At 43.8% G+C, this 25729-nt stretch overlaps 1 protein-coding gene across 1 annotated transcript in view; it reads right to left on the bottom strand.

Moving 5' to 3' along the window:
- crb (cell polarity complex component crumbs) overlaps positions 1 to 25729 on the bottom strand; it is a 223778-nt gene that overhangs the window by 14060 nt on the left and 183989 nt on the right. The window contains exons 20-26 of the mRNA XM_050166508.2: positions 21310 to 21422; positions 18612 to 18880; positions 14575 to 15101; positions 14229 to 14358; positions 11858 to 11935; positions 8739 to 9000; positions 2132 to 2400 (exon numbers count right to left, since the gene is read on the bottom strand). Coding sequence (XP_050022465.1) covers positions 2132 to 2400; positions 8739 to 9000; positions 11858 to 11935; positions 14229 to 14358; positions 14575 to 15101; positions 18612 to 18880; positions 21310 to 21422 — 1648 coding nt within the window. The remainder of the gene's footprint in view (positions 1 to 2131; positions 2401 to 8738; positions 9001 to 11857; positions 11936 to 14228; positions 14359 to 14574; positions 15102 to 18611; positions 18881 to 21309; positions 21423 to 25729) is intronic.

The raw sequence follows: 25729 nt of genomic DNA, 5'->3' as shown, positions 1-25729 counted from the left end.
ACCACACCTCCCCGCATCCACTTACTCTGGACCCCTGGTCATACCTCGCTGCCGGGTAACGAACGCGCACATGCGGTTGCCCGAGAAATTTCCCTCCGGGCGACTCGGCGTGGTGAGGCGACTAGTTCAGAGGGGGGGGGATCCCTTGCTCCGTTACAAAGACATACACCGTCATTATACACGCATTCATCGCACCCACGCTACACCACCGCCGTCCTTGTTGCGGGAGGAAGCAGTGGCATTACGCCAGTTACAAACCGCAACTTTTCCAAATCTTGTCTCTCTCAATAAATTCTACCCACACTGTTATGCAGATCGTTGCCCTGGCTGTGGCAGCTCGCCCACAATCTTCCACGTCACGACTAAGTGCACTGCAGACCTCTTTCCTCCCTTGCCAACTCTCCTTTACCCCCTACGCAACAAAGAGCTGTGGGACGATGCCCTCCGCGACGGACCTCCCGAGGTCCTCCGAGCTGTGATACAACGAGCTCGAAACATCGCCGGAATCATCTTAGGGACCCTGGACTTAGGGTTCCTCCCACACTGCTCTCGCCATTATTAATAAAGATGTTTTACTCTCTCGCTCTGTGGCTATCACAACTTTTCGCTTGAAAGCGGCACTGTAGTGGCATCTCCTGCTTGGTGCCATCGCGATAACACAACGCCGCACACCGATACAGCCGACACAACACAGGTCAAAATGGCGATCTCGCCTGTGTACGGTTGGCTACTGGCATGGCTAGTAGTGGCTGCGATACTGACTTTTCTAGATGGCGCTAGCTATGCACCATATTTAGCAGTTTCAATGAAAAACTGGCGCATTTTTTAAAAACCCTTGAACCTAAGCCGACCCTAGAGTTTGGAATATGATTATTTGAAAAAAAGCTATCGGCCTAGATTCAAATAAATACGGTATGTACAGTACATACAAAGCAATTAATACGCAGTGTACATATTTGTGCTGTACACGCATAGACAGTGCTACAGGACAAACTACATGGCGCCAGGATATTAATTTCACCGGTGCTTAGTAGATGGCTGTGAAAAAAACCTAAGAGGTTAATATGCTGCATGATACTCGCCTTTACATTCCACACCAATACAGCATTGTTCAATGGTGAAGGCGACCGAGGATGCAGCCTCAGATATTGCACTGCACGCAACGGCCGAGTGTTGAAAAATTCCTGAGATTTTCACATGAAACGTGAACAGGATGTTGGAGTTGAAAACCCACGTACTATTCGGGCATTGCGGAAGTGATGAAATGCACGAAGCACAGAAAGCCTCACTTGCAGCGTGTGCATGCGTGGCAGTGCGCAGCTATCAACAAAAGACAGTGTGACACATAAGTGGAATGGTGCAAACCATGAGGCACCAGGAAATGAATCTTGCAATGACACCAATGGTTAAGTAATCAGGCTTCCTGCAAACAGATTACCAACTTTGAGTACAACCGAAAAGGAGACTGGTTCCCAACTGTGTGCCATGTTGGTACCACTGCATGGGTACAGCAGACAAGGTGCGTGCGTATAAAAAAAGTGGTGCGGCACATATAAAAATAATTTTTTCTTGAACTAGTTTCGCCCAGATTCAGAAGTGTGGCCCTTAAACGAGAATATATGGTTTTTCCAAGGTGCCATGTCTATCGTGCAAAGTAGAGTTTGCGCATCGGCACGTCGTGTTCCAATGCTTAGCACATTCACTAAGGCAGCACTTTTTGAAGTCTTGATTCCTGTGCATCATGTACCCACCGTTCGGTTACTTGTCATTCTTCAGGTACGTTGTGACCTGCCAGTGATTCACCAGAGAGTTGTGCTCCAGTAAAACTTTCTCAAGGTGGAGAGAGACAACATACGACATGTCAGACCAGAAGCAATAAGAATTTTTCTTCATTGATTTCTAGCAAAGATCTCACTTGCAGCAGGAAAGCCCTGCACAGCTGTACAGTAGGAATAACTGTCATAACCCACTGGTGGCCCATGCTGCAATGATTCTGTTAAAGTAACGGAGGACTGCTACATGCAAAGCTGACTTCGTATTTCACAGTCATGTTTTCTGCACACTGTGATGTCCCTTTGGACTGCAGAATAAGATTACTTAATGCTTGTAGCATCGACCACAGTCTACTCACCAGGAGCGCACAAGTGAGCCCGTGGTAGCCTGGTGTGCAGTTGCAGAAGAAGCGCCCCTCGGCCAGTGGTGTGCAGGGAGCCTCATTGCGGCATGGCTCCTCCAGGTGGCAGGTGTCATTGTGCTCACAGTGCCGGCCAAAGCGGCCACTGGCGCACATGCACTCATACGAGCCCTGAGTGTCAACGCACGTACTGCCGTGCTCACAAGGGGACACCTCCAGTGCACACTCGTTCACGTTTGTCTCGCAGCGAGCACCCTCGTAGCCAGCTGCACGAGTGGTAATAAATTATCACACACACTCCACAGACCTGACTTAATGACTGCGCTAAGCCACTTCAATGCCATGCACCCATTCACATGACCTACCAACCCTGTTCACACTACCAATCAAATACCGACAGGAGTAATGCTCAATAGTAGTCTTTGCCTGAACTGTGTACTGCTCACTCACACTTATCCCTTTGTGCCTTTATCCACCAAGTGATGGCTACGGCTATCAGTGACATGAGGAACACATGACTTGAGCACATGAAGAGGACAGAAACAGCCTGCGATTTAAGAGACGGCTTTAGCTCAAGGTCAGCTCTGATTTCTGTATTCAAACACACATGTGAAACACAAACATTCTCGTGAGGCAACCACTGAACTTATTTGAACAAAAAATTTTTACATATAAGAGAGAAGGCTGAATTTTGCATACTTTTGAAAGCAGAATTTTCATTTAGGGTCTCCCAGTTTTCAAAAATATAATCAACTTACATTAATTCAACCTGATGGGTACCAACTAAATTGGTCTAATTATCTGTTCGGCCGAACTAAATTAAATAAAAGAAATAGGCCAAAAAGGACACTGAAACATGCCACTGTTTTATTTGGCAATATTAGCCAGATTCTAACATGCTGCCAAATCGAACATGCACCCACCATTTATCAGTTTAAAGTAGGAAACTTATGCCAAAATGACATTAGAGCTCCCAAATGAAGTAGAATAAATCTAAGGCACAGCTTATTTTTCAGCATAGATAATGCAGCATGCCTCCGATTCTGGCAATTATAAGAGGATGAAACCAGTCAACTTCACAGAATGAAAGTTTATTTACACTTAATGTCATCTCTGACAGCATTTTATTGCTATCTATGGACCACAACGTGACGTCCTCTGTACTGCCCATTCTGCATTCGATATTCTGTGTTTATCAAACAACTCCGCAAAAATTGCAAACAGGGTAGTGTTCCATGCCTAGACTAATAATTCTCTAAATTGTCTTGCAACCCATGCGATTCTCCGGAACATCAAAAAGGCATGATGGGACTTGTTGCCGCTGCCTTAATGTACCTTAATGCAAAATAATGTACCTTCTTGAATAAGTTTTCATAATCTAAGACTGAGAGCAGCATGTTGTCATCATATAGCGAGAACTTGTTGTGTCACAATTTTGCAATCGCAATGATAATGATGCTGGCTAGGCTGGCTCTATTGGCAAGCTGTTACAAATGCAGTTTTGATTTTGTATCCAAGTGCAACACAATGCAAATTATCAGACCAATTTTCTTGGAAAAAGAGGTATGCGTTACAATAGGATAAATACTGTAATCATTTATTGTGAGTTACAGTTTGTGCTTGAACATTTTTCCTAGAAGAGGCCAAAAATAATCATTTTTGGACGGAAAGGACATGGGTTCGATGGATTCACTTTCAATATCAAATTTACCGAAAAATCTTATAAGCCATAATCCAATTAACACAAATGTTAATTTTGTTAACACATTGCTGAAAATCAGTAAGTTAAAAAAAAATTGAAGAACAAAGTTTGCAAATTTTTAAGTCTGAACAAAAACAGACACTATCGCAGTTCTGCAAACTGCATCTGTTAGAGCATCTGGAGCTGACAAATGTGAAGTACGAGTTTACAACTTAGGTGAAATTGTTACAATTCTACAAAGGCACTGCAAAAGTCCTACTTGCAAATTAGTGGTATATTTCAGAGCCATATATGATACATAAACTTTGGCCACTTTAGGTGTCTAATCGGCCCAGTTTATGCTATTGCAGTATTTTTTCTTTTATTTCTGAGTTAGAGTTGCGAAGCTTGACAGTTTAGTTTATTTCTTTTGGTTTTAAACAATACTTGTAAAAATATTTATGCTCAAAATCAAAAACCTGTTTCCTATAATCGTCAGATTTTAACCATTTCTTTTAAATGCAACAAGCCCTGTCCAATTTATTCTAGTGGATGCCGAGCAAAATTATTTCTCAGTTCCCATGTATTTGGACAGTAGCCCCTGAGGTAAAGCTTCTGGAATGCTCTAGCTCACAGAAGCTGCTTTAAACTGCTGTCAGTAGGCGTGGTTCAGCACAAGACCTGCTGCTCGTGGTCATCGTGAGCTTAAAGCAATACTGGGTTCAACTAACAAGCTCTAGAAAAGAAACTACAGCAGGTACCAACAAAAGGGAGCAACCTTGCACTGAGAATAAAAACAAAAACAAAAAGTTGCCAAGTTAAAGAAAATGCAACTGTATAGTAGAGAATGCTAAGGCAAGTGCAGGGGAACATGAGCTAACCAATCAATATATTACCACTTACTACACATATTGAAAGTTTGGCTGGCCCTTGTGCATGGCAACTAGTGAGACTGTCACACTGGGAGTTTTAATGTCATTCGAATCGAATGGCATTCTGTGCAACGAATGTCATTCGCCCCCGGAGGTGCTACACTCGAAAAATTAATGTCATTCGGTGGCGATATCAATGGCGACGATTCCGAAAGAAACGTCGCAACTAAAGTAGAACAAGGTAGGTATGAAGTGCTTGCATAAGCAATCCATACATTTAAATATATTTTTGGGCCGTCAGTCCACTGAAAAAAAAAATATTTTAGCAATGCGTATAAAAAAAGTTGTTCGATTTCAGACTATGTGGCCACTATAAGCCAAAACAAGGCTTAGCCACCCGAGCAGCCGATAAATTGAAAACAAACAAGATGGCTGACATGGCGACGCTGGACGACGACGCTAAGTTGCAGGAGGTAAAGCGATTAGTTGCTGCGTACTTTGCGTTACGAGCAAGGCGTAATAATCAGAGGAAGCGATTAGATGTTCTATGGCCGACGAGCAGAGTGGCGGCGGCATGGGCGGCGGCCAGACGCTGCTGAGCTGGAGAGTAACAACATTTTGCGACAGCCTACCGCACAGATTTTGTCTCTTTAAAGTAAGAAGTCCATTAAAACACGCAAACTTTTATTATTTCTATACGAGTGCGGTTTTCAATTTGCAAATACTGTGTCCTGTTTTGCTTTGTTTCTGGGGTTGAGAGTACACATTCGCTCCGAGTGCGAAGCCGAATGAGTTTCTCGAACTCATTCGATTGCCGAAGTCATTCGGTGCTAATGACATTAAATATCGCTGTGTAGCAACCGAATAATGTCATTCGATGCTAATGCCATTCGGTTCGAATGACATTAAAACTCCCAGTGTGACAGGGGGCTGGTATAGTGCAAGTTTGAAGAGACCTGTTCCTACATTGGCCTTCGTCCTTTTTTGCCCCCACTGTGGCTCAGTGTTGACAAAACATTCAAGCATATGGCCATGCAATGTTCAACCCTGTATCTATGGCTGTCAGACCTGTAACCCTTTTGCACACCTAAACATTGTGTATAAGGAAGACTAGTTCCCAATCACGACATCAAAAAAAAAGAACTGTATGACCCTGCGCAAACTTCCTTACTTTATTGTCACCTCAACGAAAATTTAAGGTAAGTCCCTCTAAAGATCTTAAATTTGGAAGAAAAAAATTAACCCTCGAAGGGTTAGGTGCATGGGATCCTATGGGAATTTTGAGAATTACTTCATTACCTCCATTATATATTATAACTTGTGCTATTATATAATGAAATTTCACATTTTCAACATGCAGACAAAAATGCAAACTCAGTATAACATACAGTCAATGTTCGATTTTTCGGCCTCCGTAGGGACCACGAAAAGATCCAAAAAAATAATGCATGCCTTTAACTGCCTCCAAGTGCTCAAATCACCACAGCCACGCCCTAAATAGCACTAAAGGCCAGCCAGTGCAACTATTAGGCGTCTCGACACACGCACTGTGACAGGGAATGGTGGGTGTGCGCGCGTGTATAAATAAGGAACACATTTTATGTCTCGTGACAGTGGCTCATTTGCACTCTTGGGATGCTTCACAATACATTGCATATGCTTGGCCGCGTAACACCGCTGTATTGCGGCGAAGCTGACTTTCGGGAACCGATATTACGCAACATTTTAGACTTTCCGAGCTTTCCGCGCTTCGACGCCATCGACGAGGCTGCCGAAGGCGAAGTCGGTGCCATTGTTGACAGCGGCGAATCCTTTAAATGAAAAACACGGCACCAAACAGCAGGACGCTTGATACCTAACGTTGAAGCAGCTAGGCCTAACGACAGCACAAAACGACTACCACGGCTGCCAGCGGATCGGCGCGCGAGATCACTGTTCGAGGTTGCGAGATAAAATAGCAACCGTGGTGGCTTCAGTTAATACCGCTTAGAGCCTGCGGTCGCTGCAAGAAGTAAGGAAAATCAGGCGGCGAAAGGTTTCCGCGTCCGAAATTTCAGACGTCCTTATGCTTTGGCTCTATGGGGTACGAGGCGGTACCGCGAAGGCGTCCAAATTATCAGGGATGTCCGAAAAACTCTTCGTTGACTGTATGAGTGAAAACAAAGCGGTAGTAAGCACAGAATCTTGTTTTAATGCAGCTAGAATAAAAACACAGGTCACTGTACAGGTATAACTGAGTTCACATGCAGCAATTAACTATTTCTGATCGCTTTATCATAATTTAAGGAAGCCAATAGTATGCAGCTATAAGGTCTGTCTGAAAAATATCCAACCTCCCTGGTTTTAGACAAAACTATAGGGCACACATTAGCCACACTGTGTGTCATGAAAGGAGAGTCCATAACATTGGCATCACTAGGGTCAGTGGCACCCGGGGTGGTGGCTCGTCCCCCTCGTAACGCCACTGGTCCGTGATGTGTTTAGGCTGCAGGTGATATGGCTTTCACTTGTGACTTGCGTGTGCTATTGCGCAGGAGCAATTGTGCTGGGTGCTGTCACTTGACCTTGGCACACTTTAAAGTGGGCAAAAATGACAAAGCAAATAAAACAAAAACACTACATAAAGTTCTGTATGTGAAGCTTCATTACACTCAAAGCGATTCAGAAGATTTGAACAGCATTTGGAAGTAATGCTATCGGCATGAAGATAAAAATGTTGTACAACCACTTATAAAGGCCAAACGTCTGTGGAGAGTGGGCCACACTGTGCAAAGCCTTCAATAAGCTGTAATGATGGCATTGTTGATGAGCTAGTGGAAAGCAACAGAAATGCTGCAAATGCCTTAGAGATTGCTGCAAATGCCTTAGAGATTATTTGTATGTGCAGCAGGTGGTTGCAAAATTCAGACAGTGTTTTGACAGAGGAATTTGAAAACCTGGCAACTGCAGTTATGAGAACAGCCCCATTCATGCGGCTCCTGTGATTCAGTTTTTCTTTGGCATGACACAGTATTTTGGTGGTTCGTCAAGCTCCTTAATCTCTGAAAATGGCCTCATGCAACTTTTCTGGCTGTTCCCAAAAATGAAATGGCACCTGAAAGAAATATCCTTTCAGACCTGAGAGGACTTCAAGCACAATGTGACAGCTACCCTAACAGTGATTCCCAAGGACAAGCTCCAGACTGTTTTGAGGAGTGGAAGGACCACTGGGTTAAGCATGGCGAAGCAGGAGGCAACTACGTCTAGAAGGGCATTAGGATGATGAATACACCAGGTGGCTGCTTACTTTTTTTTTTTTTTTTTTTGATGCGTGGTTGGATACTCATCAGACAGACCTTGTACTGTACTTGCAATGTTACACACAGCTTGATACTTAGAGCAGTTTTCTAGTACTTACAATATGTGGTTTCTCCACATGCATGCGTGCGTGCAACACGCACACACGCACACACACATGCAAGCCCATGCAATTCAAACAGATGAAGCTACCATTCACTCCAGCATACTGTGAAAGCTTTGTTTTTAAGCTTTATGCAGTCACTAAGAGAGACATTGTGACAGCATCATCATTATATTTGATGCACTGCAGAAAAGTATTTTTCAGCTGAACTTGTAAAAAAAAAAGAAAAAAGAAAGAAAATCACTCTAGACCTGCAGTATAATAATTATCTAGGTACAATCATGCTTTCACTTCAATGGGTATCCTACGGCTGTAACGAAAACAAAATGCTAGCTTTGATACTGTATCAGTTAGAGGAAAGCAAATATTTGTTTTTGCATGGCCCAAAATATTGTGCAAGCCAGCAGTCCCAAAAAGCCTAAATGCCTGAAAAAGTAACCTTATTTGCACTCTGATGCTGCACTGCGTCATAATGCTGTTGCATGGCTCTGACTGCAGATTTACGATTAAGATATTTTTTTTCTTTTATAGCAATATCAGGCATAACATAATTGCGTTACACGTACAGAGGTTCAATCACACAAGAACACATGTTTGCACGCTTCCCACACAAAATGGCTGGATGCATGCACCTCGCTTGTGGACACTTACTGCCATCACAGTTGCAAGTGAAGCCACCCACATGTGGCACACAATGCCCCCCATAGAGGCATGGGGTGTCAGGCTGAGGCTCGTGACAGAAGTCTATGAGTTCACCACAGGCATCACCCCTGTAGCCGTCAACACAGATGCATCGATAACCACCTCTTTCGCTCACACAGGTGGCACCATGCAGGCACGGTGCACTCTCACAGAAGTCACGGGGGCGCTCGCAGTTGGTTCCCTCGAAACCATGCTCACACTTGCACTCGTACTGAACAAGCACAAAAAAAAGAAACAAAGGAGAAAGTCATGCAGATGCTACACACTGCTGGAATCGGTGTAAAAGCATTTTTTGTACCCACTCCACCACCACCACAAGCACATCAATACCTGGAACTCTAGCTAAAAGTCAACACGTACATTTACAGAAACTATTAAAGGTGCCATGGCAGAACTAAACTGCAGAAAACTCAGCTAAATGGTATCGTTATTCCACACACAAAATTTCGCATTACATACCATACACGGCAGTTAAGAGAGAGTGCCGAAACCAAGGTTACGCCATTTATCCTACCAAACCCCTTATTAAAGGAATGCTAAAAAGGAATACAGTGTTTAAGTGTATCAGTAAATTATGCTTCTGAAAGGTCACCTTTACCATGAGGAGGCTCGGTAAGCTAGAAAAGAGGCAAAAATGAACGGAGGATGGCAACACCACCCTCAATTTACTGTACCAGCTGGCGAGGATATCATCAATTTTGACAGTATCTGCCAAAGGTCTAGTTAACTGTGTATCAGTAAGTATGAACTACACTGCATTGCAAAGAAATAAAAGGCTCAGTCTAGTACCTTTTAAGAACTTTTCTTGAACAAAGGCAGCTTGAATATGAGAAAATACCTTTAATTCAATGATGTCATACTGAAGTATTGGCACTGGGGTTTAGGTATGAAACTAAATACAGAGAAGTATTTTGGCCTTCACTTCAGCCAGTAATAGTAAACCTTATCTCACCAAATAAATAAAACGAGTTTCGAAAAAATACTATACCAGTCTAAGCTAATTTATTCCTTTGAATCCAATGCTTTAAGAGTTTGAAATTTACTAATCGTAACACATTCATAACATAGCATACAGACTCGTGTAAGGGGCCACACTTTTCTTCGATTTTATCAGATTGCAGCCCACATGTGGAAATGCCCATCTGGCGTCCAATGGCAAGGGTCTTGGTGCTGAGCATTTCAATAGAAAATACGTAGCCGTCCTTCCCGATGTTTGTAACGTAGCGCAAAAGTTCCTTCTCAAGTAGAGTAGACTTTTGTTAATTCTACCCTGACTGAAGGTGCCGGCAGCTGTCCATACACTTCTATGGGCCCAAATTTTGTTATTTCGATGTCAAACTTGACTGATCAGTTTCGCGGCAATACAGCGATGTTATACAGTGAAGCATACCAAAAATGAAAGGGGCCATTGTCACAAAGCATAGTACGAGTTCCCTAATTAGACACGCATGCACGCGCCGTGTCCGGTCCCAGTACGAGCACCTAGACGTTAAATATGCATACGGGCAGCCATTCAGAACTGCTTCCGACGCTTCTGTAGCAATTTGAGCCCTCATTTCGCCCACCATGCGTGTCTCGTTTGAGACTGTTAATGGGGCCTAGTATGCGCTCCTTAATTATACGCGCGCATGCGCCGTGCACCTAGAAGCAGAGAAAAGCCATCTGTGTTTTGGGAAAGCTTGCGAAAAGGAAGGCGGTTATATGAAAAAACTCGTAAAACTGAGGGGACGTTTAGGGCCAACAAAAGAGGGGGTCTATCTAACACTCTGAAGGCCTGCCAGTAAACTTACTAGGCGTCACGGTGTTGGCACTGTGACTCGAGACGGCGCATGTGCGTGTGTAAAATACCGAACACGTGCTATGTCCTGTAACAGTGACACCTTTTCCCGCTCGGTATACTTCGCCGCATAACGCGGCTGTATAGTGGCGAAGCTAACATTAAAGGCAAACACCGCTAAGTGGATCAACGGCGTGTTTGTGTTTTGTTTAATTCGACCCGCGGGGTAATTCGACCAGTTCTGTCGGTTCCATCAGGGTCGCATTAACGGAAGTTCGAGCTAACTGTATTCGGAATTCGCTCGGCTTACCGCGGAATGCCTTTTTGGTCTTCTCATCATGGCCAGATCTTCTTTCACGTCGCACGACCGATGCATGCATTTTTCGTCGATGCCGAAGTTACGACCGGCTGCCCGTTTCCCATGCTCTTCAGCATATACAACTCAAAGCTTGAACAAAGCCTTTTCTTGCAAGCAGTCATGCTATGCAGTCATGAAAGTGACCACGGCACAAAGAAGCAATGATACATGGAACCGGCAAAATAAAAAAATGGGACGAAAAAGGGACGATCTCGCAGATAGCTTAGCTCTGCGACACGCACTAAAAACTGTGGGGCAGCTACTGACATATGGTAGCTGCGTCGATTGCGAGGATCATGGCACCATGCGTGAAATGCAACTCTTAAATTTGATTGCCAAATTTTGGGCTACTAAGTGAGGAGGTGAGACACTTAGACGAGTGCGGCCCTTACTCAAGTATATATGGTAGATGCTAACAATGCAGAATTAGTTTTGTCCACGAAGAACGCTTTTCCTTTTATTTTCCAAACTTAATACACATTGTCTAAGTATCCTACGTAGGTAAAATGATCCATATTCTTAATTGTACAGTCAGCGTCAGAAGTTCAAGGACCATGAAATCCGTGGATAAAGCTGAATATTTCTGCAGCCCAGGCATGCAACCTAGTATTTGGATTTCCACCCTGTACATGCAAACCACGGCACATGTGAACAACATGGTGTTGTACAGTTTTACTTGCTACATGCAGTCACAAACTGCTTGGAAATTCTACTTCTGCATGGAACCCATGCCTCGGTAAACTTTTGATGCCAACTGTGCTGAGGAAAACATGTATGAAGCCAGTACAAGGCTTCAAAGAAACACCCCAAACTAAAGTATGCCATTATTATTAGATGAACTTTCTGACAAACAATGCCTGCACAGATGCACACATCAAGTGGAATTTTCCAGTGCTACCATTGTCAATTGAGGAAAAGCTTGCAGCTACTCACAGCAATTTTCCCCTTAGGTTCTTGAGAAATGCACACTCCATCGTTCTGACAGGGAGCTTGGTCACACGTGATGACTTTCTGCAATCAAGAGAGTGCAGCACAAAACATGAAGGCATACGCAATGTGTCATTAGAAAAAGTAAATTAAATTCTGGGGTTTTACGTGCCAAAACTGTGATTTGATTATGAGGCATGCCATAGTGAGGGACTCCGGAATAATTTTGACCACCTGGGGTTCTTTAATGTGCACCCAATACATGGTACATGGGCGTTTTTGCATTACACACCCATCCAAATGTGGCCGCTGTGGCTGGGATTTGATCTCGCGTCCTCAAGCTTAGTAGCACACCGCCATAGCCACTACGCCACCACGGCAGGCTTCACAGATGTCTTGACATACACAGGGACATGTATGTTTCACTTAAAGTGTTTGAAAAAAGATTTTACGCTTACCACTGCACTGTTCTTGCTCCCATTTTGCAAAAAGGTCGTATTTTGAAGTCTACATCATTCAGTGTAACACTTGGCTTAGTTACTTGCCTGGTTCATAAGGAAAAAAATGTAAAGTTGCATTCGTTTATAGGGATGCAAGGCACTGCCGCGACAGCACTAGCAGAAACTTGTGTGCCCGCCTGCCGGCAACTGCGGAAAGCAGCTGTTCAGGGAGAGTTGCCGCATGATCCAGGGGAACGGGTGACATGCAGCAACTCTCCCTGAATCACTGCTTCCTGCAGCTGCCGACAGGCACCAACACAAGTCTGGGCTAATGCAGTCCTTGCAGCAGCCATTTCTCTCATAGACAAAAGCAGTTTCTCATTCTTTTCTTACATCACAGGCAAGTAACTAGGCCAAGCGTTATACTGAATGACATAGACTCAAAAATGCTATCTTTGTGTGCAATGTGAGCAAGAACAGTGCCAGCGGTAAGTGTAAAATCTTTTTTTTTTTAGCATTTTAAGCAAAATATGCACATCCCTGTACTCCGCTGCAAAAGTATATGGACCAGGGATTCCACAATAAAGCAGATTTTCTACTCCGCCTGTGAATGTAACTTGAAACAGAGGACTGCACTCCAAACATGGCATTACATACTTTCCAGTGTACTCATCAATTTCACTTTGTGCATCTTAATTATAAAAATTTTTTTTTGGCAAGCCTCTGGTCCGTATACTTTTGCTTAAGGGTTTACCTCACTGTTTACAATGCCCTGGCATGCAATAAAAAAAGAAAAGACAATTGACGCTACCTAGCTATTTAAATGTGTCACGAAGAGCCGAGTAACCAGCATAATCATCATCATACAAAATATCCCCATCATAATCATCGTCATAAATATCCGCCACTATAATTGTCCAAAAAAATGCCCACATCAGCAGAAGGGGTTTTCCCAGTGTTATCTTAGCCTCATTACTCCCATATAAATCTCATCCTATCCCAAATATCCTTCCCATGACCACCAGTTGTCCTGCCTATTATGTGTCCTGTCCAAGTGAAATCCAAGTGAAGCCAGCTTGCTTTATTAAACCCTGCAACCGTGTGCTCAGAACAACACAAGAGAAAAAAGGACATCAATTCCACAAACGTGCTATGTAATTGATGCTGCTCTCTAACTATTTCTTACAGTTCAACTAATCTTCTTTCCAAATGCACATTATGCTGTCCTCTTCGTGACAATATTTTTTTTTTGTTCATTATGCTCAAATGCTTCAATCAAAAAGTGAGTGGTGGTGACCAAACGTACCAGTTGTACTGTTCAACCAAGATATAACAATCCTGACCATGTGAGACACATTTATTACATATAGGAAATTGCACAAAGTGTACTTTCCAAAATTAATTCTTTTGCCATATTTTTAATCCAATTCAAGAGAGCAAATGAGTGGTGCATGTCACTTTTATTTTTTGTATGTGGAGTTTAAAACTGTTTTTTAGGTTGTGCAGTGCAGACAAGTGTGTAAGAGGGCTCAGGGAGATTACTGGCTTCGTGGACAAGGTACAGGCAATTGTGGTTGAGGTGGTCACAGGCAGTAATGTGGGTAAAAATTTTGATAACTTTTATTTCTCTCTTTTTCTCTTAACTAAACACAGTTTTTCATCAGCTGGGAGCAAGGTAGTTAGTTCTCGTAGTGGTTCCCATTAGGGCTTGCACTGTTTCTTTTTCTTTTCTTTTTTTCTTTTGCAGACAATCATGACAAGCTTGGCATTGAACCTGCCATGCTGGAGCTGCACAAACCCCACAGCAGAACTGAAGCTGCTCAACAATCATGTACGTTGGGCATGACTGTCATCAATCCTTGGACTTTCTCACTGCAGCATTCTCCCTTTGTTCTTAAAGTTCCCTACCTGACACGCATTCCTGCCCATAATCTCACCCTGTCAGTGCAGTTCTGGCCCTCAAAATCATCGGTGCACTGGCAGCTGAAGTGGCCCGGTTCACCATCCATGCAGGTGGCTCCATTCTGGCATGGGCTGAAGCTGCAGTACCAGATGCGCTCCTCGCAACTGCAAACATCAGTCTTATCAGCCAGCTGAAAAAGAAATCTAAATAAGAGCAAAAAGGCTGGAAAGGTTGGTTCTAGTTTAAGCTAGTGGAATCAGACACAGACTAACGAAGAGAGGACAAGGGCTGCTCTATGTTGTCTTGTCAATTAGTGCTTACAGAAAAACACTGCCAGTCCTCTGTTCTTTTCCAATTAACACCGAATGGCTAAAACTCACAGCTTTCCTGTGTAGCCATTAGAGCAGTTGCACCGGAAACCTCCGTCGAGGTTGATGCATGGTGCTCCTTGTTGACAGGGGTTTGTTGCACACTCATCCACATCGAGCTCGCACCGTTCACCCTCGTAGGCTTGTGGGCAGACACAGACGTATGACTCCAGTGGGTCCTGGCAATCGCCACCATGAGCACACTGATCGGGTCGACAAAGAATGCAGCCTGCCGACGGCTCATCCAAGCCAACAAGCTCAAATCGGTCCCACGTGGCAGTGGTGTTGCTGCTCACAAGATGGTCAGGTGTGAAGAATGGCAAGAGGATACCACCAAGGCGCACCTCCTCAAGGCATCCCTCAAATGGGACATCGCCATGACCTCCAGAGGAGACTTCAGCAGTGTCACCAGCAAGAGCAACAACTGCCAAAAGGTCCGAGAGCCCTAGCACCCCATTATCTGTTCTGAGGAGCATCTGTACGTCACCCGGAACAAGAGTGGCATTTACGGCGGTGTTGCTGATGTTCACCCGCAATTCCTGTAACAGAGACAAACTTCTGTAACCTTCCAACACAGGTATGGCAACAAGTTGCTTAGATGGTAACTTGTGATTGGCAATCGGTGGGCTCTAAAAGAGAATTATGCAGAAACCATCAATGATGACTGTCAACCTAAGCAAATGGCCTGAACAAACGGACACTCTGAGCCCAAAAATATTTTACATAGTCGTACCTGTGAACCAGACCGCGGTGCAAGAACAGATAAGATGCCTGAATGAGGCTGCCATGCTGACAATTTTTTCAGTCGTGCTTTAAGACTCTCTCGGAAGATGGCGCGGATCTTTGGGGGATCAACCACAGCAGCTGGCGCGGCGCACAGGGCTTCTCAAACATGGGACTCCTCCTCAATAGACTCAATAGTAAATTGTCCCATATATGCCTTTGTACCAGTCTAAGTGTCTGGCGAGCCTTTCGTAACAAGCTTAGGTATGTCCTCCTAAATATCTAAGCTTAGTAGCACTATCCAGAGCTTACTGTGCTTCTCAACTCGTGAGCGTCCACTGTAGGGACAGTGTGTTTACTAGTGCTCAACTTTGGTAAAAACACAAAACCATTCGGCTATTGCAAAGTACAAAGTTTTTCAAGTTCTGCACATAAGGTGAGAAACCATGGCTTGCCAATTGCAGCAATGGTTGTAGTTAGCATGCATGCCAAGCATGCACATTGCTACTAACCGTGCTGGTTACGCTTAATATTCATTATTTTAATCTAGAGTATCGTGCAAGTTACTCTATTCTAAACTTTTATTTATGCCGAGTAGTACTGAATGCTAACACGGCATGCTGGGGCCAAAATTCAAGAAACACAAATGCACAACTGTAAAGGCATTCCCAACGGGATATTTTTTGTTATGGCACAACCAAGAGTGGTGCCAGTCAGAAGAAGACTATTTGACATATAGAGTTGGAATGGGTCTCAACAGCCATCTTGTTTGTGCGTCGTTGTCTCCCTTATAAATATTGTAAATAAATCTTTATGTGTGACTTCTGTAACATAACAATATTATCTAAAAAAATTATGGGGTTTTATGTGCCAAAACCACGATCTGATTATGAGGCACACCATAGCTGGGTACTCCGAAAATGTAGACCAGCTGGGGTGCTTTAACGGATATATATTATCTGAATGATGCACACAATGGCAGAATAATGTGAAAAAGATTGTCTGTGACCAAAACAATGTTTAAAAGTATGCAGAAGCTCCACTGCAGTTGTCTAAATATGCGTAAGCATACCCCCAAATCTCAGTTGGCCCACCCCCAAATTTCAAGTTGCGTACCATTAAACACTTTCTGCCGCATAGAGGTTACCCACACTGCCTCAACTTGCAATGTGGCTGACACTGTGCTGTGCTACAAATTATCTTCCACCTTTTCAGAAAGTGCAGAGACTGGTCTACCAATGATACTGGCTTCCCTGTGGATCTGGTGATGCTTTTATGAATAAGCAACATACATACACGGAGGCATGGTGGCAGCCTCAGCAAAGAGCACGGCCACCGATGGGTATGCCTCTATGATCTATTGCCGCGAAGCTTATGTCATGATAAGCATCTTCACTTATCTGCTCAGCAGTATGCCTGGCATAGTGTGCAGTGGCCTTAGCAGCCTGCTGCATGCTTTTAATGCAAAAGGATAGACAGTTGGGCGAGTTGGTACGGTAACATGATTTTGGCTTCTAGCGCGAAGTGAAACACGAACACAGAAAGGAGCAGACAGGATTCCACTCGAGTGTGGGAAAGCTTACATTGGACAGAGTGGCAGGTGCATTAACATTAGACTAAAAGAACACAAACATTCACTAAACAACCCCAATGCATCACATTTAGCAGCACATTGTTTCGATTGTGGTTGCAAACCTTTCTCTGAAGACACGAAAATTCTTTCTAGACACAGATGCCAAACCACGTGGGAAATTATTGAGGCATTCCACATAAAAAGATTAGGAGACACTTGCGTCAGTCATGCTTCGTTGTCTCTGTTAGATTGCGAATTTCAGTACCTTCGCAATACGTGTACTAATCTGAAGTAATTTTTGTTCTTTGACTTCGATACCCCCTGATATGTTAAACTGATGCTTTTTACCTTGTCATGTTCTTTTGCTACGGTTTTTGCAATCACCTATATATATGTTCTTCGTTTTAATAAAAATTTAGTTGAGAGTTAGCGCTCGTCCTGTCTGCTCCTTTCGGTGTCCGTGTTTCACTTCGCGCTAGAAGCCAAAATCATGCATGCTTTTAATTAGCGATAAACCGAATGTGCTGTTATCTCCGCTACCTATGAGTTGGGGCAGTCTAAGTGTACGTCATTTGCAGAAACCTCCTCCATGTCAGAAACAAAAGCAGCCTGCTGTCGTTTCTGACACTGAGTCGCTGCATTGGCACAGCAAGCTATGCACAGCACTCATGCAATGCGCGTGGTACAGATACGAAGACAGTTCACTGTACAGGCACTCATATGAAACATGAGGACTGTCTGCCGGCAAAGACGCGAGTAAACAGCAAGTCTCAGCATAAGCACGGCATGCACTTAGCAGGCAACAGGCTGCATGCAAATTGCATGAGTGGGAGGCACTGTGTTTCAAAGAAGCGGCACCATTTCTCACTCTAGATCGTAATACCAACATGCGCCCACCTGCATGGACGAAAACTGAACGAGCTGATGCATCATCTGCTCCACTGCTGTGCTCTCTATTGAGGTCTTGAAATGCTGCTTAGTACCACCTGCCCTCTATTACATTGTAGTGCGGAATATCCAGTATTGTTTTTCACCGCTTTGGAAAAAAAAAATCTTTAGTATGTATTTCAGGCAACATTTACATAAGCATTGTATTTCTTTCTTTTTAGGCAATGGCGCTCGTAAGGAGGCCCACATTTGTACTTGGTGCCTAGTTTGTACTATCGCTCAGTGCATAGTCATGCCATGTTCCTGCCAGGTACATATTATAGAGGTTCCACTTAGCTGCAAGGACACACAAATGAACAGTGCAGTCTCAAAAATACAGTCAACCGCCAATTTCTCAAACATGATTGATTATCTAGGCTCGGCACTGCTGCATGCCCAGTAAAACCAATGTCTATAGCTAACAAAAGCTTTGGATGTGCTACAATTTCTTGCCCAGTTTTTCAGACAATAATTGGAGGGTGTACTTTTACAAATATTGTGGCTGCAGATGCGCAATGCACGAATGCAACCCAAGACATTTTTGGTGAACGGCTACGGGGCCTTTTAGACGACTACAATAACAAGTAAATCACTTTACGTGACGAGAATTGATGTACTTCCCAAGGACTATGAAAGACATTTTGTTGTAGTACTTTATAAAGTGTGCATTACATGCTGCACACTGCCATTATACTTTTCTTCTTGTTTGCATCAAGTTCCTGCGCATAGACTTTACCAGGGCAATCTTCCACCTGTGTCAGCCCTTCCTTAAGCTCCCCTGAAGCTTATTCTCAGTGAAGTTTCACTGCACATCCACACAACTCACCTGCCACTCTCCCTGTGTGGCATTAATCCCGAAGTGCAGCCTTTGTTCCTTGCTGTTGAACTGCCAGCGAGCCTCCACCTTACTGTCGACTAGTGACAGTGAGAAGAAACGACCGCTCCCTGGACCGGAGGCAAGCCATAACAGGTTGCCATTCGGCGAGCGCGTTCGGAACCGCATGGACACACTGTCCACCCTTTGATCACTTGGCAGCAATGCCCGATAGCGAAAGGACACTCTGCGGTTGGCGTCGAATGTGGCTGAAGAAACGCCTGCAGACAGATTAAAGAGAAAACTTGTGAGACTTCAGCATCCTGCATACGGAGCTACAGGTTAGTGGCAAGGGTGCTGAAACAAAGCTGTCGGCAGCAGCAACAGTACACTTGTGTACATTTGCTCAAGATCCCTTAACAACTCAATCTTGAATCTAAGCTTTTATTAGGGCTTTCTTTCTTCTTCTTTTTTTTGCCATTTGCCATTTTTGAAATGCCCAAGACATATTCTGTTTTCTGGCAAATCAAAGCCTACCAGTTTTATAGCCCCTGCGTAGACGTGGCAATATGTATTTTATCTCTCTCGTATCTCCCTGCTCCTGCTTTCACATAAGTCGATGGTCAAGCATTGCCTGCCACCAGTACTAAAGAAGCACCAACATTGCCACCTTCCACTCTTTCACTATTATAGCTCATCCTTCATTCATAGCACTTCCACCTGCCTCACCCATCCCTCACCTTACTGTTTTCTACTAATCTTGACTCCTTGCCCATGCAAAACCTGTTAAGAAAAGCAGCTGCTGTCCTGGCAAAGGTAATTCCCATGGTCAGAACACTGAGCTGAGACTCCCCTCTTACGCATACTTTTGATCAAGCATTTGACGGTTGCATGACTAGTAGATGATTTGGAGCATCCCTATCTGAACCTGTGCTACTGGACATCAAGAAGCAGTAACAGAATTACAGCTAGTAGTTCCCACGAGCTTTTTTCTCGCCTGTTTCAAATTACATGCCAACTACACATCTACAGCATCAACAAAACAATAATAATTTTTTATGATCCAGCTCGAAAATAAAAAAAAAATCAAGGTTGCGTGAATATTCAAGTTTAAAATAAAAATTAAAATAGTTTTTGCTATTTGAGCATAGGTTATGCAAAATTTTTTCTAATGTTCATTTTGTAACGAATATTAAGGGTAAGAATGGAACAGAAGGTAACTTTTTTGCAGATGTCATTGATTCTTGGGGACATGGTCTGCTAAAAGCTGTTGTAAACGAAAATTATGCGGGAACCATCGACAATGATTGTCAATGTCAGTGAATAGCCTAAATGAACGAATGAATGGCTGGCGAAAAAAAGAAGTGTTTAGCTCTGATAGCAGAGAGCTTGTAGGGTTTTGAGGTAGGGGATTTGCTGCCATTTTTTACAAGTAGGGCTGACAAAAACAAACGAACGAAAAGAAAGAATTTTCGCATGCAAGCCAGTATTGTGAATGCAGTGGGCTTCATTTTCCCAGAAAACAGGAACTGAGAAGAAGTAGTCTATGGACACTTGAAAAATGAGCAGTAAAAAAATAAGACCTGCAGTTTCATCCAAAAGCCGAAGCAGTAATAGCAATAGCAAAGTATTAGACAACTGCACAAAGTAAGGTTCATAGTTTTATCGGACAAATAAATTGAAGTATAAGTTTGCTTATTAATCAAATTAACAAGCATGGTATCATACGCGCACAGACAAATAAAAACCGATTGCACTTGATGACCGCGCTGTCACAACACTAGCTTGATGAGCTAGTGCGCAGCCTCGGAGAGCAAACACTTCGGGCTGCCTCTCGTTTCAACATGTGCCGACACTACCTCTAACAGTAGGTGCCCGGTATGACAGTGTACATGAAGCAACCAGCCATCTCGGCTTGCCCAGAATTTGCACCCACCACAGGTTACCTCCAAGATACCGCGAGTAGCCTACACGTGTGCTCAGCCATGGGGACAACCATGCGCAGCACAGCAAGGGTAGAGAAGGAGATGCGCACTCAAGAACTTTGTTCTCTCCCACTCCCCTAGCACACATTTGATCAAGTGACCTCCAAAGTTGGGCACGCGAGAGGACAGCGCGCATCAATCCACCATCTTTTTCGGCTCACCCTCACACACTTTCCATTGCACCCAAAGCAAACAGCACATGGGGTGAGATGTTATGGCACTCAGACTTTATACGGGAGCTCACGGCAACAATTCGCCCGGAGTGTCCATATACAGGAAACCCTCATTACAACGAAGTGAACGGGGCAGCGAAAAAGTTCCATTATAAGTGGTAATTCAATAAAAGCAACTACTCCATAAAAGCTAAAAAGATAGAGCTAAAATAGCACAACTCTGTAGAAGTCTAATAAGGGTGTTACGAGTCTTATGTTCGATTGCAATTGAGCCAACGCGGCATCGAATTTCTTGGTCGCGATTGGCTAAGGGCGAAAATTTTTTGCAATCCTTGTGTCACCAGCATGACATAGCCGACTTCACCGGCCACTTCCTGGCCCGCTGGAAATGCCATAGTAAAGCCGAGCCTTAACTCTTGATCACGGTGCACAGCCAGCGTTATGCTACTGGAAAGCTCATATGTACTTGTGGCAGTTCCAGCAGTTACAGGAAGTAAATAAGCTTACAGCAATTAGTGCAATACAACCAGAAAGCTTAAAGCACAAACTCACACTCGAATCCCTGCTCCAGATCTTGGCAAGTGCTTTTTTCAGGGCAGTGGTTAAGAACACATGGCTTAACTTCTTCACAGCGGTTGCCCCGATATGAAGGCGGGCACACACACCTGCAAAAAGAAAAAGGGGAAAAAAAGAAATAGTAATCATGAACGAACAAGGGGTGAGAGGGCTCAGGAAAAATGTTGCCGCTGAGCAGTGCTCAATGGAAAAACATGGACTGCGGCACATGAAAACATGTACAAACATGAACATGTGCATCATTTGAAGATTGTCTTGTCTTCAGCATCAGAAATCAGATTTTTTTTTTTTCCTGTATGAAGAAATTGTACAATTCAAGAAGTACAGCAGTTTTTTTCCTAAAAGAATTTCAGTACAGAAACCACCTTGAAAGCATGCCTTGGTAATGCTATTTGGAAACCATGCGCGCTTAAGCAAAATTACACCCTTTGGGTTGTATCTTGCCACACAACAATAATTGTCATCTGTCTTGTCCACATTCGATTTCTTTAACACAGCGAGCCCGGTACTTCCAAATCACAAATGACATGCGCATTATCAGCATGACAGAGCATTTTCAGCAGGAAAGGAGCGAGCACAGTGTTTTCAAGAAAGGAAACGCAAGCAAGGCAGTTGACGATTATTGTTGTGTGACAAATATACACCCCAAAGGGTATACCTAAGAGAGTAAGTGCTCCCAGATGCTGAATTTGGCAAAAAAGTGCAAAGCGAGAAAAATCGATCTGGAGAATTCAAGACATACATGCTAATTTATTTCTCGGGCAACAGTGACCAGTAAAAAGGTCCCTGCCAGATATTTTAGGCCCTCCTCTTCTACCCAATGCTTCTCAGCAGCCATTGCTTCAAGCTTTCTCTCATTTCAGCTTTTGAAAAGACGGCGGCGCAAAAAACAAACGAGGCGACAAGGTCAAGCGCTGAGACACGGATGTCATCTTGTCTCCGTCCTTGTTTTCTTGTGCGGCCGCCTTTTCAAATATGTACCAACACACCCAATTCACCGCATTAATCCTGTTGCAGCTTAAGAGCTGCCAAGAGCTCCTATATCTGCACTCATGAGGTGTTTGTCTTAGTCATTAGCTTGTTCAGCCTGCTTTTTTGTCTGCACTCTATTCCAGTTCTAGCCTCGTGAGAATTCTGTCAATGCCGCCTACACCCTCAATGAACTTGAGCACAGCCAAGGCTGCTGCAGTCTTCACTGTTGTCAGGAAAATGAACTGTTTTCAAGCACTTCCTTCAAACTAATGCATTGAATGGTTTGTTTCAATTATGTGTCTTCATCCTGGAACGTCACGCAAGAGTTCTGGCTTAATAAGCTTGTTGTTAAAGGCACAAGCTACAGCGGAATCTTGATAAACGGAAATCGCTTGAACGGAACTGCCTCTTAAATAGAACCCCATCCTCATGGTTGGTTGGTTTTTTATTCATGCAATTCAGCATCAACCAAGGCTTCTTGCCGATTGTAATCAGGGTATTCACCGATTGTAGTTCTACTGTAATTCATTAATACGCATTTCAGTATCGGTTTGCCAGTCAATCCAGACATGCAATGAGTGTAAATATGCCCTTTTTACAGCGAAGCTGTCTATAGCTAGGATCTGGACATCACGTGACATCACGTGCGACCATCACGCGAAAAATTTTATTTTCTTTTTTTACAGCGCAGATAAAAATCAAACTTGGTGAGATCCTTCGTATTTAACTGAGGAATCCAAAACAATGTTAACCTAAATATGCATACCATATTTACTTGTGTAAGGTCCACACCCCCACTTTGAAGTCAGAAAATTTGGATACAAAGTTTCACTAAGCGTTACGTGCATACCTGCTTGCTGGTTAATTTCTGCAAGCCGCTACTAGATGGCACTAGTTGTCTTGCCAACGATGGCATTATCATCACCATATCCCGCTCTCGGCATCAAACCTATTCCGTTACCGCAACTTCGCCAACTCCGATGAAGCAGCGCCTGGCAGGGTGGTGGTGCCGGTTAGTCGTAGCCGGCAGTTGCATGGATAATTCAGTGCGGGAAGTTCGCCATTAAAATGTTTGTACCAGTTGAATAAATCAGTTATCAGTTGTGAGATAACATGTCTGGACTGGTCTGAGCGCACGTGCATGAAGCTGAGTTTGGGTCCGCAGGCGATCGGCTGTCAATGAAAGCCCATCAAGCTAGTGAGTGCATTTATGAAAGGAACGGCGTAAGCTTGCGTGTGCTCAAACTGATTTTGCGCAGCACAGCCTAAACTGACACGTAAACTAAACTGACACAGTGTCACGGAGTCAAAGCCATGTGCACGGTGTGTGCACTTCTCGACGACCTATGATGCACATTGCGCTGCGCAATGGGTGAACGCGAAACGCACTTGTGGCCTTGGCCATCATGAAATTTCACGTAAACTTTATTTTAATAGAGCACAACACTAAGCAAAACTCTATAAACAATTTTCCGCTGTGCTGGCACTCAACACAAAAACAATAAAATCGATTTTAATGTTGCAATTTAATTTCTTTCTTCTTGGGCTGCCCAATTATTTTGATATTTTCGCAGCATTGTCTGCGACTCTAAATGTGTTCATAGTGGTTGCATTACTTTGAATAGCAATCTGAGCGCAGTTCGAGGCTTCATGAGTATAGCTATAAGGCTGCCTTGTGCAAGGTCTGCACCCAGTTAAAAAATCTGAAAAAAAAAAAAAAGTGCGGACCTTATATGATCAGTAAACACGGTATTTGTTATGAAGGTAGCAATCGGGGCTCTGATGCAGGCTGTGTTGTTGGCTCTTTGATTTACTTGATAGCGAGTATGTGTGTTGCATCACAGACATATGCTGCGTCACAAAGCAGCGTGCATTGTGAGCGTTCTGTCGCAGCGCTGAGCGTGTCCACTATTCCAGTAACTGCAGGCAAGATGAGCATTCTGAGGGATGGGCGGAGGCATAAACTAAAGCCCCTCCATGATACTCCTTTTGTGATGAAGAGGCTTTAGCGAAAACATGGGCAGCCTGAGCGGCCTGCACGGTGCAGTGCCACCTGGTGGAGCAGAGCTTGACCAACGAAATACTGAGTAACCAAGTGTAACCAAGAGTAACCAAGAGTAACCAAGAGTAACCAAGAGTAACCAAGAGTAACCAAGTGTAACCAAGAGTAACCAAGTGTAACCAAGAGTAACCAAGTGTAACCAAGAGTAACCAAGTGTAAAAGATTTTAGACATTTAAAAAGACAACTTGTTCCCAATTATGCTTCTGTCAAAAATTTACACAAGAAGCAAAGTAGAATACACTTGGCTACTGCTATACTATTAGCCCCGAGTTTGTCTGGTTGAGCTTTGTGCCACCAAGTGGCTAGCACATTGCAGTCCATTCACGTCTGCGCCTCCGCTCATCCGGTAAAATGCCCAGTCCACTTGCACTTGCGTTTACCCCAATATCGGACAAGCTAAAACGCTATTGTGGTAGTAATCCTTTGGTGCGACATGATAGCTGCAAACGTGTAGATGCTGATGCTGGTTGGATACCGACAACCCGATGCACTGTAGCCTTTCCGCTCGCATATTGTCTCGCAGAGGGATACAATGTCGCAGCTTGACATGACGTCGTTCGCTAGATCTGCAGCCCACAACGTAACAAGGGAAATCCATGGTGCTCGCAAAAAGAATGCTCGAGACTAACACTGACTGCGCAGTCCGCGTTAATACGGAGAACATTGTAACACAAGCAGAAGGCATTTCTTCTGTGATGGAAGTGCTTGAGTATAGTGATAAAATGTCGTTGTGTATTCTCTTTCGGTTACTTTTTTAAACAAACAACTTAACCAACATTCCAACTGTTATGAACAACATTTGTTCACCATAATGTAGGAAACATTATCAATGATGCAACCTGAGTAGCCAATCGTAAAGTTAGCCCAACTGACATCAATTGGGCTAACTACGTCAACTGTGAGGGGGCGGCTGAAAACTCATGGGAGCAGTGCCGCTGCTCCCCTGAGTTTTCCGATCGCAGCGGCGCTGCGATTGGTAACCATGCACATTTTTAAAACCTGATAATAAATTACACGCTTTAGACAGAGCGAATAAATCCGTCACTTAATGATCAGAAGGTCCTACCCTAACGGCCCAGTATGTTTGTACAAAAACATCAAAATCGTTTCAGGGTCCCTTTAAGCATTAGCTGCGGTATGAGCTGGGTGTTTTCGGTCCCGATGTCAAGCTCACTGAATCGCTTGGGGGTCTGAAGACCTTGCTTCTTCCATGACTAGAGTTGCAATGCGGGCTTGTTGGTATGGCATCTTGCAATAATATTGCAGCACATACAGATGAGGACACAAGGAGGTTTACATGAAAGACATGGCGCCATGTTTGTGCTTTCCTGTGCCTTCTTGTGTCCTCGATCATCTGTATG

This window comes from Dermacentor andersoni, chromosome 1 (assembly GCF_023375885.2).
Source record: "Dermacentor andersoni chromosome 1, qqDerAnde1_hic_scaffold, whole genome shotgun sequence".
Taxonomy (NCBI): Eukaryota; Metazoa; Arthropoda; class Arachnida; order Ixodida; family Ixodidae; genus Dermacentor; species Dermacentor andersoni.
The sequence above is the reverse complement of the archived record's forward strand: the minus strand, read 5'-3'. Positions and strand labels throughout refer to the sequence as shown.